This window comes from Schistocerca piceifrons, chromosome 5 (genome assembly GCF_021461385.2).
Source record: "Schistocerca piceifrons isolate TAMUIC-IGC-003096 chromosome 5, iqSchPice1.1, whole genome shotgun sequence".
In the NCBI taxonomy this organism is placed as follows: domain Eukaryota; kingdom Metazoa; phylum Arthropoda; class Insecta; order Orthoptera; family Acrididae; genus Schistocerca; species Schistocerca piceifrons.
Window position 1 is genome coordinate 32,526,509 of NC_060142.1, and position 17,626 is coordinate 32,544,134.

Consider the following 17,626-nt stretch of genomic DNA (forward strand, 5'->3'; position numbering starts at 1 on the left):
ACCAAAAGTCTTGTTCCTCCTGCCACCGAACTTCACTAATTCCCACTATATCTAACTTTAACCTATCCATTTCCCTTTTTAAATTTTCTAACCTACCCGCCCGATTAAGGGATCTGACATTCCACGCTCCGATCCGTAGAACACCAGTTTTCTTTCTCCTGATAACGACGTCCTCCTGAGTAGTCCCCGCCCGGAGGTCCGAATGGGGGACTATTTTACCTCCGGAATATTTTACCCAAGAGGACGCCATCATCATTTAATCATACAGTAAAGCTGCATGTCCTCGGGAAAAATTACGGCTGTAGTTTCCCCTTGCTTTCAGCCGTTCGCAGTACCAGCACAGCAAGGCCGTTTTGGTTAATGTTACAAGGCCAGATCAGTCAATCATCCAGACTGTTGCCCCTGCAACTACTGAAAAGGCTGCTGCCCCTCTTCAGGAACCACACGTTTGTCTGGCCTCTCAACAGATACCCCTCCGTTGTGGTTGCACCTACGGTACGGCCATCTGTATCGCTGAGGCACACAAGCCTCCCCACCAACGGCAAGTCCATGGTTCCTCACTTAATAAACTTAATAATCAACTATTTCAGAATTCTCTCGCAGTTGCACCTGCACAACATGCTAGTGAGCAGACCTTATTGAATTCCGCTGTATTTTGGCAAAGAAGTGAATTTTAGCATGGCAACTACAGAAATCAGTTGGTTTCACTCACAATTCGTCACTCTTGGGGCTTCTCTGAAAGTTACAAATGGTTAACACGCCAGGCGAAAACAGATCGCTGATTTTGTTGCATTTTCAGCGGGATTCTTTTTAGATACGCACAAAAACAGAGATAACAAATGTCCAAATGTGTGTGAAATCTTATGGGACGTAACTGCTAAGGTCATCAGTCCCTAAGGTTACACACTACCAAACTTAAATTATCCTAAGGACAAACACACACACCCATGCCCGAAGGAGGACTCGAACCTCCGCCAGAATCAGCCGCACAGTCCGTGACTGCAGTGCCTTAGACCGCTCGGCTAAACCCGCGCGGCACAGAGATAACGGATCTTTTAGAACGGTTACCATGCAAGCCTGGGCCTGGAGGAGCTGCACTTAATATTTATAAAAATGTGAGCTCTGCTTAGCATGGCACTTCCGCTCCAGCGCTCGGCAGTTCCCCCCACCCCTACCACTCTCCCCACGCATTCCGTGCCGACTGCTGTCTACAGGCCGCGTCATTCTGCGTGGACTCTAACTAAAGCATGCCTAATGGGTGGCGTTTGACTTTAAGATACCCCGTTCGCATTGTGGTGGTAAAAGAAGTTTTCGCCGACAGTATTTGGACGACAAACGTATGGGAGGTGGAAGAATTAGGTTGCTAGAAAGTGTCTTTTTGCCAGTGATGTGGATTTCACTCCAAACCTTTCTGCGCTGTCTGTTGGGGTGAAGAGAAATGAACATTCTTAATGGTAATCTGTCCGTCAGATAGGGATGCTGATTTTAGTATATCTCATGATACTAGTCGGGAGGAGTAAACTGTGTGCTGGCACTGGATATCAGCTTCTGCCATCTCTCACATTGAGCTGTTCTATATTACATTATATTATGTGCCTCCAGAAATACTATACTTGTATACTTAAATGAAGTACAGGGTACTGAGTGTATGGATTATGTCCATGGGCCATAAAATTAAAAATACCCCATTTAGAATACGCGCATAAATAAATAACTGTTAAGTAAATAAGAAATGTGCAAACTGTACACTGCATGATGCTCTGAACGATTGCCCCTGCAGTATTAAGTATTCTCGATCCAAATGTCGTGCTGTTTCTAGATGACATCCGAGTTTTCTACAATATGCACCACTGACTTCGTCCAGAAAGGAAACTGACTGTCGAAGACATAAAGGAATTACATAAATTTAACCTACGAGGTAGTATCTACTAAGACCAGAGGCTAAATTGACACCAACGATGAAATTTGACTCGCAGCAGTTATGTGTTATTTTGTATAACACGCGGTGTACATCTGTGTATTCTCTCCCCATGAAGTGACCAGTCTTACAAAGACGCAGAGTGACGTTTCATCTTTTGCGTCTGTGCAACCTTAAGCTGCAGCGAGTACCACTACGTCAGTTACGTATCTGTGTAAGACCTTTATTTCGGTTGACTACATGATGCTTACAGTGGAGGATACTGTCAAAAAATGGCTCTGAGCACTATGGGACTCAACTGCTGAGGTCATTAGTCCCCTAGAACTTAGAACTAGTTAAACCTAACTAACCTAAGGACATCACAAACATCCATGCCCGAGGCAGGATTCGAACCTGCGACCGTAACGGTCTTGCGGTTCCAGGCTGCAGCGCCTTTAACCGCACGGCCACTTCGGCCGGCGAGGATACTGTCGAAATCTCATATTTGCACTGAGAATTAATGCGACAAGTGCACTGAGAACACTTAATGCGACAACTCCTTCGCGAAAGACTTTGTTGTTGTATTGCGCCCGTTGCCTCACGTTACGTACGCTAAACGACTTGTCGCTACACCGATTCACAAACGATGGTGGTTCATGCATGTCGAGGCATGGACGGGGATTGCACTGTTGAACGTTCCAAGCGACAGTTGCGGTTCACCCGTCTCCGTTTGCGGTTAAAGAAAGCGTGTATCCGTTAATAAAAAGTTCTCGGGTTTCAAACCGCGTCAAGTGGTTTACTGCCCACGAGCTTTCGGCAGAGATCTCCTCTGCCATTGTCAAGTGGATGACTGTCGTGTGGTCGTCACTACCGTGCTTATGTAGCCGCGCCGTCGCTCGTGACGTCACTGGTGCTCGGTCCCGCACCATATGTGGTAATGTTTTGGCCGAACGACCGCCGGGCCCGCTTTAGCTCCCTCAACACCGCATCCCATGCTGTACTCAGCTGCAATCCACTGTCTCTGTTGAAGGTGTTGTCAGAAATTCTAATCTCTGTGGCCTCGTTTATCACGCTATCCTAGAAGCCATTAGCCCGTTTAATAATAGACGTCTCATCGAATGCAATTCGGTGTCCGTTTCCAGAGCATGTTCTGCTGCAGCTGACTTTTCGGGGTAGCGCAGACGGTAACACCTTTCATGTTCTATGCGGCGCGGTTTGAAACCCGAGAACTTTTTATTAACGGATATCGCCGCGAGAGCATGCATTCGTACATAGCGTGTATCCTGTAAATCATGTCTCTCGCATGCTAATGTAGAATTTGTCGCTTGCCTCCACCGTCAGTGCTGCCAAAATCGCAACAAATGGAGTAAAAAGTTGCTAAATAACTCGTTACGATGAAGTTCAACGATGGCATTGGCTACTACATTCCAAGCAGAGCGCTCAGAGCACTCCTGACGCCCATTGGCTGCCTGAGAATGCGTGACGTAGGTGCGCATTACAGGCCCAAATTCGTGCGCCGCCGTTCGCGGCGCCATGTGTACCGCAGACGCCCCGCGCTGTTGCAGACTCGGCGTTCACGGAGCGCGTGCTGGGGCTGCCCGGCGACAACTACAAGGGCTACGTGGAGGCGGACGCGACGCAGCGCGCTCGCTACGTGCCCAGCCACTCGCTCTACCTGCTGCACGGGCTCGCCGACGTCACGGCGCCCTACGTGCACGGCGTCGCGCTGGCGCGGGCGCTCGCGCAGGCCAACATCATCTTCCGATACCAGGTCAGTCTCCACCCTGCACCAGCCTCGTCACCCCACACTACCGTCTACTACACCCAACAAACAGAAAACTTCAGGTACGAGGTCAGTCTCCTCTCTTGTACCAGCGTCATCATCCTACAGAAGCATCTACTACACCCAACGTCTATCACCTTCACGTGCAAAGTCACTCTCCTCTCTTGGACCAGCCATAGCATCCTACAGTAGCATGTACCACACCCAAATCACCTACAATCTCCTCTCCTGTGCCAACCTCATCATACCACGGTAGCGTCTACTACATCCAACATGTTCAGATACCAGGTCAGTCTTCTCTCATGCACAAGCCTCATCATTACACAGTAGCATTTACTACACCGAATTCCATCTTCTTCAGATACCAGATCAATCTCCTCTCCTCTACCATCCTCATCATCACACGGTAGCGTCTACTACAGCCAACATCCATCAATATCACGTACCAGATCAAGCTCTTCTCCTGTACCAGCCTCATCATTCTACCGAAGCACTCGACATCGTCAGTTACTGAATTAAATTTTCTCGCGCTTTCTCTCTCATCTCGGCCTGGAGGCTTGTGAAGTCCGCCAGAGAGCTTGGAGCTTGACCTCGGCTGCTAGTCGGAGCAGCGACAGTCGCCAGGTAACATCGTCGCCACCGCTGGCCAGTCAGCACCCGCCTACAACTGTTACGGGACATGAAAGACACTCCCAGACCCAACTATCTGTACTGTATCCAACCAGCCTTTCTCCCATCTCACCCACACAAAATCCGAGGTACTTGCTGACTGTGACACTGTGTGATAATGGATCCTCTTTATTGTATTTTAATCTTCAAACTGTTAATCCCGTACACAGGGTTTTACGCGAGACACATCAAATATTTTAGGAGGTTGTAGTATAGACTAACAACGCCGTTCTGCATCGGTTCCCGTCAATCCACAGTCGTTAATTGCTGTCGGACTTGTCTAGCGCTTGGATGGGTGACCATTCGTGTCTGCCGACCACTGTTGGCGAGAGGCTAATTGAGGAGCTACTTCACTGAGAAGTGGCTGCTCTGGTCACGAAAACTGACCACGGCCAGGAGGGCGTAGCGATGATCACATGCTCCTCCACATCTGCATCGGGTGATGTCTGTGGGCTGAGGGATGACACGGCGGTCGGTCGGTACCGTTGGGCCTTCCGAGGTCTGTTGGAACGAAATTTTAGTACGGACAAACAAAATAAAATCATCCATACAATATGGGTCCAATTTTTATTGGCTACTGAAATCAGCTGTTACAATGTAACAAAAACCGATGCTCACAGAAGTTTAAGCGAAAGAAACTGATAAAGTTCAAAGCTGACATTAAAAATTCCACATCTGACTTCAGCACAACTTCCAGTTCTCTTGATAACGCCACTTATAACTCTTCTGAGGTCATCTTGGCTTTCTTTTTATGATGAGAAGCACTATTAATAACCCGAATAATCAATTTGTCTCTTTTGCTTACTTTTTCTTTCTAGACTTCACTTCTAAACTATCCCCATAGTCAAAAATCTAAAGGCATAAGTTCTGCAACTTTGGTGGCCAAAAAGGTGACAAATTTCGCTGGTCCATCTTCCGGGGAATGTTACGTTTGGATCACGTGTCGCGTCAGTAGAACAATGTGGAAGGGATCCATCTTGTTCGACGAACATGCGGGCCTTCGTAGCCAAGGAACCTCTTCCAGTAACGCTGGATGCTCATTCTCAAGGAAGTCTCTGTAAGACTACACGGCAACGTAACAACTCCAATCAACAGACAGTCTTATCATACCAGACCACACAATTACAGAGATGCGTTTTTGAAACGCGTCTCCACAAAAGCAGATGCATTTTTGCCGAAACAAAGTGATACCGTCGCAAATGAAAGTGGCTTCATCCGTAAACTTTATTCAAGGGATTACTCGGCGATTCGCGAAGTATCCAGCGGCAAAATTCCAACATTTTATCTTCATCTCTTTCTTGAAGCTGCTCAATACACTGTAAATGATAAGGTTAGAGGCTGTGCCTACGTGATATCTACCATATTCTTGTATGTGAAACACCGATACATACAGAAATTCTGCTCGTGTTTGTTGAAGGAATACCTTCTGCCGACTAAATAACGGCTTCTACTTCATCCACATTTTGTTCACTCAGACGTTCAGATTATATTCTATACTACCAGCTCCTAAAATGTTTAACATTCCTCATGAAATGCTCTGTGTATTTTAACATTGCTGCCTTTTTTTATCATGGTTCCGGTCAGCCCTCCGCCACTTTGGCCACAAGTGACTTATTTACATGCTCTGTTTCACTCTGGACTACCATTATTACAGATTTACGACACAGTGTTGTCGACAGAGATTATTTGCATTTCTGTTAATTGAGTACGACTAAAGCTCGTTTGTTGACAGCAGTTCATTTCCGTTAAGACTGTTGATACTGTAGCACTCTTGGCGCCGTTTTTATGATCTTGTTTTACATTCCTTTCACTAATTTTAAATTCAGCCATATTATGTCTTTACAGTATGTTTCCCTACCACGTTTCAAAGCAATTCTGTGTTCTTTCCATGCTAGCTTCAATGTTTGACCCATTCAGTAATGCCAACGTTCTCATTCTCTCCAATCTAAAGTTGCAGTGCTAGCTTTCCATCTTCCACCGCTAAGAACAACGGGTGTGTCGCGACATTATATGGTGTGACAGAGAACTGTGATGAGTATCACAAAATTTTCTTCTGTTCAGCGCTCCAAACATTTTAAGTTTAAAATAGAAACATTTTACTTTTTAACGTGACCTGTAATGAAAAATCGATTACGATATATTCTTTCTGCGACGGCCAGCAACTATCGATCCTGAATGCTGGTAATTTGAACGTTGGTCAAAATCCGGAACAGTGTTCGTCTTACTCTTCTCACTTAGTGCAAACAAGAGTAAAATCACCTAGGTCACATGTTGCGCTTCGGTATACAGGGTGGTCCACTGATCGTGACCGAGCCAAATATCTCACGAAATAAGCGTCAAACGAAAAAACTACAAAGAACCTAACTTGTCTAGCTTGAAGGGGGAAACCAGATGGCACTATGATTGGCCCGCTAGATGGCGCTGCCAGAGGTCAAACGGATATCAACCGCGTTTTTTTAAAAATAGGAACCCCCATTTTTTATTATATATTCGTGTAGTACGTAAATAGATATGAATGTTTTAGTTGGACCACTTTTTTCGCTTTGTGATAGATGGCGCTGTAATAGTCACAAACATATGGCTCACAGTTGTAGACGAACAGTTGGTAACAGGTAGGTTTTTTAAATGAAAATACTGAACTTAGGTATGTTTGAACAGTTTATTTCGGTTGTTCCAATGTGATAGAACGCATGTTGTTACAACGTGAGTACCTGTAAATACCACATTAATGCAATAAATGCTCACAATTATGTCCGTTAACCTCAATGCATTTGGCAATACGTGTAACGGTATTCCTCTCAACAGCGAGTAGTTCGCCTTCCGTAATGTTCGCAGATGCATTGACAATGCGCTGACGCATGTTGTCAGGCGTTGTCGGTGGATCATTATAGCAAATATCCTTCAACTTTCCCCACAGAAAGAAATCCAGGGACGTCAGATCCGGTGAACGTGTGGGCCATAGTATGATGCTTCGACGACTAATCCACCTGTCATGAAATATGCAATTCAATACCGCTTCAACCGCACGCGAGCTACGTGCTAGACATCCATCATGTTGGAAGTACATCGCCATTCTGTCATGCAGTGAAACATCTTGTAACACCGGTAGAACATTACGTACGAAATCAGCATACATTGAACCATTTAGATTGCCATCGATAAAAAGGAGGCCAGTTATCCTTCCTCACATAATGCCGCACCATACATTAACCCGCCAAGGTCCCTGATGTTCCACTTGTCGCAGCCATCGTGGATTTTCCGTTGCCCAGTAGTGCATATTATGCCGGTTTACTTTACCATTGTTGGTGAATGACGCTTTGTCGCTAAATAGAACGCGCGCAAAAAATCTGTCATCGTCCCGTAATTTTTCTTGTGCCCAGTGGCAGAACTGTACACGACGTTCAAAGTCGTCGCCATGCAATTCCTGGTGCATAGAAATATGGTACGGGTGCAATCGAAGCTGATGTAGCATTCTCAGCACCGACGTTTTTGAGATTCCCGAATCTCGCCCAATTTGTGTGCTACTGCTACTGAAGTACGGATCAGCGGCGACAGCAGCTGAAACACCTACTTGGGCATCATCATTTGTTGCAGGTCGTGGTTGAAGTTTCACATGTGGCTGAACACTTCCTGTTTCCTTAAATAACGTAACTATCCGGTGAACGGTCCAGACATTTGGATGATGTCGTCCAGGATACCGAGCAGCATACATAGCACACGCCCGTTGGGCATTTTGATCACAATAGCTATACATCAACACGATATCGACCTTTTCCGCAATTGGTAAACGGTCCATTTTAACACGGGTAATGTATCACGAAGCAAATACCGTCCGCACTGGCGGAATGTTACGTGATACCACGTACTTATACGTTTGTGACCATTACAGCGCCATCTATCACAAAGCGATAAAAGTGGTCCAACTAAAACATTTATATTTCTTTATGTACTACAAGAATACGTAATAAAAAAAGTGGGTTCCTATTTTAAAAAACGCAGTTGATACCCGTTTGACCTATGGCAGTGCCATCTAGCGGGCTAACCATAGCGCCATCTGGTTTCCCCCTTCAAGCTAGACGTGTTTCGTTCTTTGTAGTTTTTTCGTTTGACGCTTATTTCGTGAGATATTTGGCTCGGTCACTATCAATGGACCACCCTGTATAAATGGATTAAGTAGGTAGTGGTCCAGTAGTTTTCATGACGCCCCAGGTTAGCCAAAGGCGCTAATGCTTCCTGCACTCGGGGTAGGTGCGCCAGCCCGGCTCTAATCGCCCGGCGGATTACCGACAAGGGCCGTGTGCCAGCCAGCCTGGATGTGGTTTTAAGGCGGTTTTCCACATCCCACTAGGTGAATACCGGGCTGGTCCCCACGTCCGGCCTCAGTTACACGACTCGGAGGCATTTGACACACGTTCGCATTATTTCATGATTTACACTAGACACAGACAGCTGGGGTACACTCTTCCGTCCCGAGGGTACAGGGTGGCGACAGGAATGGCACCTGGCTATGCCTTCAAATTAACCTTGCCAAATCCGATTGTAACCACGCCGACCCTGCGAAAACTGCGGGACACAGGCATTAGCAAAAGAAGGAGAGTCCAGTAGTTATCATAGTGACAAGCATTATCTGTAGGTAGTGATATATATACTGACGAAAAAAGTCTCAACACCAAAAAGGAGCTGTGTGTCATAAACAAGAGGTCTACATCTGAAAAACGATGTCTATTCAAGTTTCGCATCAGAGTGGTGCTAGTAGCGCCACTGTAAAAATGCAGATCATGTTTCCTTTACCCGTCAGAGGTTCAAGTCCTCCCTCGGGCATGGGTGTGTGTGTCGTCCTAAGCGTAAGCTAGTGTAAGTTAGATTAAGTAGTGTGTAAGCTTATGGACCGATAACCTCAGCAGTTCGGTCCCGTAAGACCTTACCACAAATTTCAATTTTGTTTCCTTTATATACGCGATGTAACGTTCGTGAGCGTTAGTTACCTTTGAGATTGGACGAGTTTTGTTGATGCCAGTCAAAAATGCCTTTAAGGCCACAAAGACGCCATTACCAGCAACTCACTGAGTTTGAACGATATCGCTTAGTAGGGCTAAGTGAAGCCGGACGTTCCTTCTGTGATGTTGCAGAAAGACTTGGCAGGACTGTAGCCACTGTACGTGATTACCGGCAGCGGTGGCCGCGAGGGTGTACGGTCCGAAGAAGACCGGATTCCGGGTGACCACGCGGCACAACCGACAGGGAGGAGCACCGAGTCCGGCGTATGGCTGTGGCGCTTCGCACTGCATCTGCAGCAGCAATTTGAGCAGCAGTTGGCACCACAGTGACACAACGAACTGTTACAAATCGGTTACATCAAGGACTGATCCGAGCCAGACGTCCTGCAGCGTCCATTCCACCGACCTTAAAGCACGGCATGTGCAGCTGTGATCTATGTTGCTGCCTCTGGATCGTGGGGTCCCAGATTCGATTCCCGATCGGATTGGGGATTTTTCTCCGCCCAGAGACTGACTATTTGTGTTGTCCTCATCATTTCATCCACATTCGAAAAGTGGCGATGCTGGACAGTGAGAACATTGGGGATTTGTACGGGCACTGATAATGAATAGTTGAGGGCCCTACGAACCAAATATCATCATCATCCAAAGGAAAAAAATTGGAAATTTGTGGTAAGTCCTTAGGGACCAAACTGCTGAGGTCATCGGTCCCCAGGCTTACGCAGTATTTAATCCAACTTAAACTAACTTACGCTAAGGACAACACACATGCCCAAGGGAGGACTCGAACCTCCGGCGGGGGGAGCCACGCCAACCGTGGTAAGGTCCCCAAGACCGCACAACTACCCCGCGCGGCATCATCCAAGGCACGGCCATTTGAGACATCAATGGTGTCAAGCGAGAGGTCATTGGAGGGCAGGATGGAGGTCTGTTGTGTTTTCTGATGAAAGCTCGTTGTGCCTCAGTGCCTGTGATGGCCCTCGTTGTTTAGAAGTAGGCCAGATGAGGGCCTACAAACATCTTGTCTGCGTGCAAGTCAAACTGGACCTAAACCTGGAGTTATGGTCTTGTCGCCCACACGCTCTACAGAGCGTCGACAAGCTGCCTCGGTCTGCTCCATCACCAGATCTGTCTCCAGTCGATCTCATATGGGATATCATTGGACGACAACTCCTGTGTCATCCGCAACCAACATTACGCATTTCTGTCAGCTTTGCTTCAGACCAGATGGCCCTTGGGCGTTTGCCTGTTCCCCAGTTGTAACTAGCCTCTGCCTCCGTCTATTTTTATTCTTCCACATTCGCAAATGTCTCTGAGCAGTACGGGACTTAACTGCTAAGGTCATCTGCCCCTAGAACTTAGAATTACCTAAACCTAACTAACCCAAGGATATCACACACATCCATGCCCGAGGCAGGATTCGAACCTGCGACCGTATCGGTCTCCACATTCGCACATTCCCACCTGACACAATTACTTCTCTCATCCTAACAATCAGGAGCAATTAAAAGATATTAATACAGTGAAAAGAGACAGACACAGACAGCCTGAGGGCGTCTGCTTTGAAACAAAGATGGCATCCAGGAGAGCAGTGGCAACTGTCTTAGGCATTCTGCCCTAGAGCAGAGCTAAAGCACAAAAGATCGCGATATTCAAGCATGTCTCTCTGCAGGCATACGCGGGAAGCAGTCACACGGCCTCTCTCCCATTGTCCTGCCTGGTTATTCCAAGAACGCTGGGCTATGCTGCTTATTAGTACAGGCTCTGTATAAATCTTATAGTGATTATTAAATTTTTGACGCCATAAAATACGAGATGTAAACATTTTGATGTATCCTTTTGCTAGCATTTCTATTAAATAAAAATAAAATAAGGCTTCCTTCTAATACCAAATATGTTACAGTAAGTCAGAGGAGAATTGAGGACCAGAAATTGTTCTACATGCCTTAAAAATAAAAGCGTTTTCGGTGCTACTGTGTCCTCGATACATTTTTGCATATCCCTAGGCTTGACTCAGGTGCCAAACCACGGAGAAAGTCTTTCAGACATTAATTAGTATGCGATGTTTGGTCTTTGCGCCAAACTGTGCTTCCCTCTGCAGTTCCGATAGTAAAACATATGAGAAATGTTTTTTGTTGGCTGCATTTCCACTTGTTAAAAACTTAATGATGTATTTTTGTACTTCTATTATCAGAAATAAAATGTAGTGTATCAGTATTAATAGCACCTGGAACAAAAACGTTGCTCCTGCTTTTTTGTCGAAAATTGACATTTTTTAGACTGGCTGTGTGCAAAATACAAGCTGATTCTTGCAAAAACGTAAACAGCAAGCAGCCGCTTTTAAAAAGCATCACAAATAGCGTCGTTACCGGTTTCGAACCGATAGATTCGTTCTCAGACGGCTGTTACGTTTATATTACGTTAGCTGATTCAAATGGTTCAAGTGGCTCTGAGCACTATGGGACTCAACTGCTGAGGTAATAAGTCCCCTAGAACTTAGAACTACTTAAACCTAACTAACCTAAGGACAACACACACATCCATGCCCGAGGCAGGATTCGAACCTGCGACCGTGGCGGTCGCGCGGTTCCAGACTGTAGCGCCAGAACCGCTCGTCCACCAGCGGCCGGCTCGCTAGCTGAGTATCTGGCATTGCCTTGGTATGTATTTGTTCCAAGCTTCTGTTAGTCCATCTCGTTCTTCCCCTTTCCTCTGTCCATCTCCTCCTCACCTTCTTTCACCATCTCATGCTCCCTCCACTCCGCCCACCTCCTCCACCTCCACCGTGTCCACCTCCTACTCTTCCCACTCTCTCTGTCCTTCTGCTTCTCCCTCCTCTCTGTCTTTCAGCTCCCCCCCCCCCCCCCTTCCCTCTGCCCACCTCTCTCAATCTCTTCCTCCCCACCCCTCTCTCTCTCTCTGTCTCTCTCTGTACATTCCTCTTCCCCCTGTCTGTGTCCATCTTCTTCCAATTTTCTGTCCATTTCCCCACCCACTGCTCTCTCTACATCTCCTACTCTCCATTATTTTTGCCCATTTTCTCCTCTAGTCTTTCTCTGTCCGACCCTCCTTCCACTCTCTTTGTTCATCTCCTCCTCTTCCCTTTGTCTGTCCATTTTCTTCTCCCCTTATCTCTGCCCGTTTCGTCTTTCCCTTATCTGTGTCCATCTCCTCTGTCTCCCTCCTCCCTCTCTCAATCACCATGCTATCACCCACACCCCAAGAGGAAGTTGGTGGCTCTTACTCCCATAGCATTTCCTTCCAGATTGTAAGTAATATGTGTACGAAGTTTGGCTGAAATCGACCCAAGAGTTTAGGTGGAGCTTTCCACCTGCAGCTTTGCACAGGTTCGCACATGTCACACATATTTCACCTACATATTTGTACACATATTTCACCTGTATCTCTAGTGAATTTGGTCGTGCAGTTTCGTTTTCAGGTAGCTCAATGTTTATGACGTCATATCTCCTGAGATATATGTCGTACGAAGGTATAACTTTGCACGTACATTCAGTAGTGTATTTAGATACTCGAACAGAATTAGTAGTAAAGAAATAAATTAAAAGTCCTGAATGATGCGACAGTTTTTCACGAATCTTAGTGTTTATGAGGTTATTACTCCCGAACTGTATGTTGTACAATGAAATATTTTTGCAGGTACACTGAGTAGGATATGCCTGGGCATATGATGGGAATAGAGCTACTGATAAAGAAGTAATTAATTAAAAGACTTAATGCTGATGTGGCAGTTTTACTGTATGAACAGTGAAAAATGTAATAAGTGATGAACTTTTTACGTTTCATCATGTTGTGGGAAGGAGGGCGGGGTTGTCAATGAGAAAAAGTCTCTGAACGTTTCGAAATTACGCGTTAAGTTTCTTGCAAGTTGCTAAGTGCTCTCATTTTCAAATACTGGGATAATATAATCTGGCTATTTGCGTGTCATGAACTTCGCTTCCTTTCCCTCCGCCACCCCCATCCTTTTGAGAAGCAGGTGGTTCTTAACCCTACACCGTTTCTTTCCAGACACTGTAAGTGATATGTGTACCAGTTTCGCTGAGATCGATTCGTACATACATTTTTATAATATGTATGGATTTGTTGCTGTTTACATTAGCTATTGGAAGAAACCAGCCAACAACTAACGTAAACAAGAACAAATGTAACACAAACTTGAACAGCGTTCTAAAGATGAATGTCGCAGCTTGAACTGGTGTAAGGCGTCTTGTCACGGTTCGTGCGGTTCCCCCCGTCAGAGGCTCGAGTCCTCCCGCGGGCGTGGGTGTGTGTGTTGTGCTTAGGTTAAGTTAGATTAAGTAGTGTGTAAGCTTATGGACCGACGACGTCAGCAGTCTGCTCCCATGAAATCCTACCATACATTTCCAAAAAATTTCGAATCTGGTAACGGCACTATTTTTGTAAATATGAAGCACTATTAACAGAGGCTAGTTGCTTTTTCCTTTTTTGCAAGAAGCTGCTTATAAAAACTTTCTAACTGGCACGTAGGACGATTTGGTTTCCTCGTATGGCTCGCAACATGTTCTTAATAAAGTATTTGTCTTCCAATGTCTGCTTTTTTGCGGTGGTGTCAGGCATCGCTTAGTAAGCCAAAATATTCAGAGAGATCAACTCAGTTCACCATTTTCTTCCAAAAATCGTTCAAGGTGGAAAGAGCCGTGTCGTGGCGCGAGCAGCGCACCTATGACTGGTGGCGACGTGTGTTGCAGAGCTACGCGGACGAGGGTCACCTGCTGCAGGGCGTCCTGGAGCACGTGTACCGCTCCATGGAGGACTTTCTAAAGGAGTGCCTTAAACTGGACGTGGAGCAGTCGTGAGGAGCCGCCACGCCGCCTTACCCTGTGCCTGTGCCGAGCCACGGTCAAGGTCGTGAACCAGAGACTCTACTCGACTCTCGCGCGTCGTCCATCTGCTATCGTGTGGCAGTGACAATAATGCTACCGCCGCCGGCGGGTGGTGCATTCTGCAGGTGAGCCAAGCGAGGCGGGACGGTACTTCGCAACGTGCGGGCACAATCACAGAAGCAGACAATCTCCGCGCTGGTGCACCTGCGGACGGTGACGGTCGTCGGAACGAAATGGCTCTTCTAAATCTTTATCGCCTTTGTATCGAGGCATCACGTATTTCCCATTTTCTTAAAACTAACTCAATACAATCAAAAGTGCATTACGTAAGTACGGCGGAGTCTTCATATTACGTAACGCTACTATCTTCTCCTGGTAGAGGGGGGCTTCACTCCACCGTGAGAGGCGCTCGTCTTCAGCCGACTAAACGGCAAGACTGACGAGACGAGTAACGTCAGAGTATCTTCAGCATTTGCCACGGGAAATCTCTCGCTCAGTAAGAGTAAGCGCAGGTGATATACTCAGCACAAGGAAGTAGTGTCATTGACCTCGTCTTTCCGTCAAGGGTGCAAGGGGCTTCGCGGCTGTGCAAACTTGCGGCGTACAAATGGAACACGCATTCCCACAACCTCTCTCCCCCCTGTGTTTGCGCAGCCGCCGCCATAAGGAACGTCATATTCTTCCCGTGGAATGTTGATTTACAGAAGTAGCGCCTTTTTTAATACTCTTAGATGGATTCTGATCATTTACGCAATAGTTCACTTGGCAATAAGCACGACAAATAAAACATGCATATCACTCATTTCTGAACACAACATTTTCTGAGATATGTATTTTTGAATACTGATCTGTGTGTACCGTTTAGAAGATCATTCGTTTCTCTTCATAACGAACGCGGAATCTGTCAAGAAAGATATAGCCTAAAGTTGTCCTTCTGCTTTAGATGTACGTCACACAATATACTGCCGAATTCAGCAATAGCGGTCAATGCAGCGTTACGTAATCTTAAGACCTTGAACTGTTGTTAAAGAAACCTTCTCCGCTTTTCGTATAAAATCAGACTACAAGCTTCAGAACGTTTCCACTAACGTAAACCCAGTCGTAGAACTAGAAATAAGTTTTGTAGAAAGGCACTTGGTCTTACACATTTGTCTGGAAATGACTGGTAAACAGTACAATATGTAAATAGGACACAGGCAGTAACAGGGCTTCGTAGACTAGGAAACACAGATAGCGGGAAGTGAGCCAGACGGGTCGTGGTGAGGTGAGAGGGCTACGTGTCATTGTCAGCTCGTGTCCCAGTGCCTGCAGACACACACTGCGTTTCCTCTGAAACGTACACATATTCTCAGAGCCTCTTCTATTAAAGGAAATCATAAGCAACTTCCTTCCCACCAATTAAGTTTCACTCTACTACACTTGATGAGCTTACTATTTCCCACTCACCCACTACATAAAGACTTTTACCTGAGCCTAAGTTAGTTCACTGACGCGTACTTGTAGCGCAGTTGAGGACCCATAGGGTTTACACAAATAAGTACAAATTGTAAGTACTCACAATAAAAGATGTAAAAAGGATGAGAGCGTTGAGTCACGTATTTAATGCGTTAGAAACATCATACTTAGCTTTTGTGGTGGAACTGAAAAAAGATGCGTAAATTAAAACTGCTAAATATGCGTTGCATCAAAGCGAGTGTTATACTTTTACAACTTGGGTTTTGTAAGTTATCTACTGTCAATTGTTCAGCTTAAAGTGGTATTTATGTAATAGCCTTCTAAACCAACTCAGGTTTATTCTTCAAGAAGAAAGTGATAGTTTTGGAAAATAATATGATCGGGCCTTATTATTAACTGTAGCTACAAAATAGAAGAAGTAACTAAAAGTAGAAAAGTTATGACACGAATGACATTTTTCGCAAATTTTTAATTTCTGTGCTCTCTGTGGAAGAGAGTATGGCCTACTTTGTCAGTGTCTTAAGTAAATTGTTTATTCTGAGGCTAGTTCATCCGTGGCAGTCGCCATTAACTGTACGTGGCCTACTTCTTCGTAACTTCGGCGGCGGGTTTCTACCGTGACGCCGCGCGCCTAGTAAGGCAGATTTACGTCACAATCGTCTTTATGATTTGGCAAGAAAATAACGAAACAGTTTTAATAGGGGAGGCTGTGATTTTTTTCAGGTTTTTTCCATCGCGTTGTTTCTTATTTCTTCACATTTGTAATGATATGCTTAGACGAAGCTCGCGTAATGTTCTTTACATACATCTCGAATCTGCCTATACAAAACACTAAGTTAAGTACTGTGTAGAATTGGATACTCAGAAGATTTGTTCATTTTTATACAATGCATTGTTACCAAATAAAAATGTTACACAATGAATTGTAAAAGGTTTTTAAATTAAATTATTTCATTTGTAAGTTTCCTTCCACAAAAAAAAATTGCTATAGTTTCTTTGGACGACATTCTCGCAACCGATTGTGTCTTGGATGTCTGGTAGTTAGTCTGCTAATTACACTCAAGGTAAGGTTGTGTTTATAGATACAAGACAGTGCCTCTATGCTCCTGTTTTATCATATCTTCACTGTAAATTTCACGTTCATCGGACATTCTAATATTTTATGCTAATCAATTCAAAGAATGCCTCAAACATTTTTAAGTGGGTACCGGGGTTTGCAATGCAAGAGCTACATTATACTTGCTTAGATTTCTAAACAACTCTCTGAAGTGTACAATCGTAATAGACTGCAAACCAATCTTGTATTCAGTCGTACTTTTTATACAATAGAGATGTAACAAAAAAGCTTCATACTGTAATGAGTTTGAATGGGATACTTGTAAGTGATTTGTATAAATGATAACCGTACACGTGTGGAACATTCGGAGAAACGAACGTTTAAGTCGGCGTGCACAACGGCTCGCAGTTCTTTAATTTTCGGCCTATGTACTGCGTGTCACTTGCTTCCCACTAATCACAAAGCTGAAACAGGACAGGCATTTTGGCACACAGTTGGTTTATCTTAGCCTACTGAAATATTTCTCTGAATGTTCCACAGGCGTACAAGCTATGAATTTCCAGTACACTCAGATCGATTTTTGTAAACGTTATTTAATAAATATTGTTGTGAGCTTCACATTATTTCAATAACTTTGGAATAAAAGTAAAAAACAGTAAAGAACCTTTTCTTGAGAAAATGTGCTATGTCTAGTTACCTAGAAGTAGTTTTTTTTTCAAGCGCACAGTTTCTTACTACCCGCAGTGAGCAGATAGTTTTAAGAGTTTTCGACAGTCTGAATTGTGGCTACTGTGGGTCTACAACTCTACCTTCCAATCACGATACACACCAGATGGCACGTTATGTGAGATGAAAGGTAGGTAATTTCCTTCACGACACGTCGCGGTCACGAACACTGAAAAACAA

At 45.1% G+C, this 17,626-nt stretch overlaps 1 protein-coding gene across 1 annotated transcript in view; it reads left to right on the forward strand.

Annotated features, from left to right (window-relative positions):
* Positions 1-17,343, forward strand: part of LOC124798538 (inactive dipeptidyl peptidase 10) — a 1,422,769-nt gene extending 1,405,426 nt beyond the window's left edge. Inside the window, exons 17-18 of the mRNA XM_047261988.1 lie at positions 3,463-3,668; positions 14,074-17,343. Of these exons, the coding sequence (XP_047117944.1) occupies positions 3,463-3,668; positions 14,074-14,181 (314 nt within the window). The 3' untranslated portion in view covers positions 14,182-17,343. The remainder of the gene's footprint in view (positions 1-3,462; positions 3,669-14,073) is intronic.
* Positions 17,344-17,626: the final 283 nt, after the last annotated feature.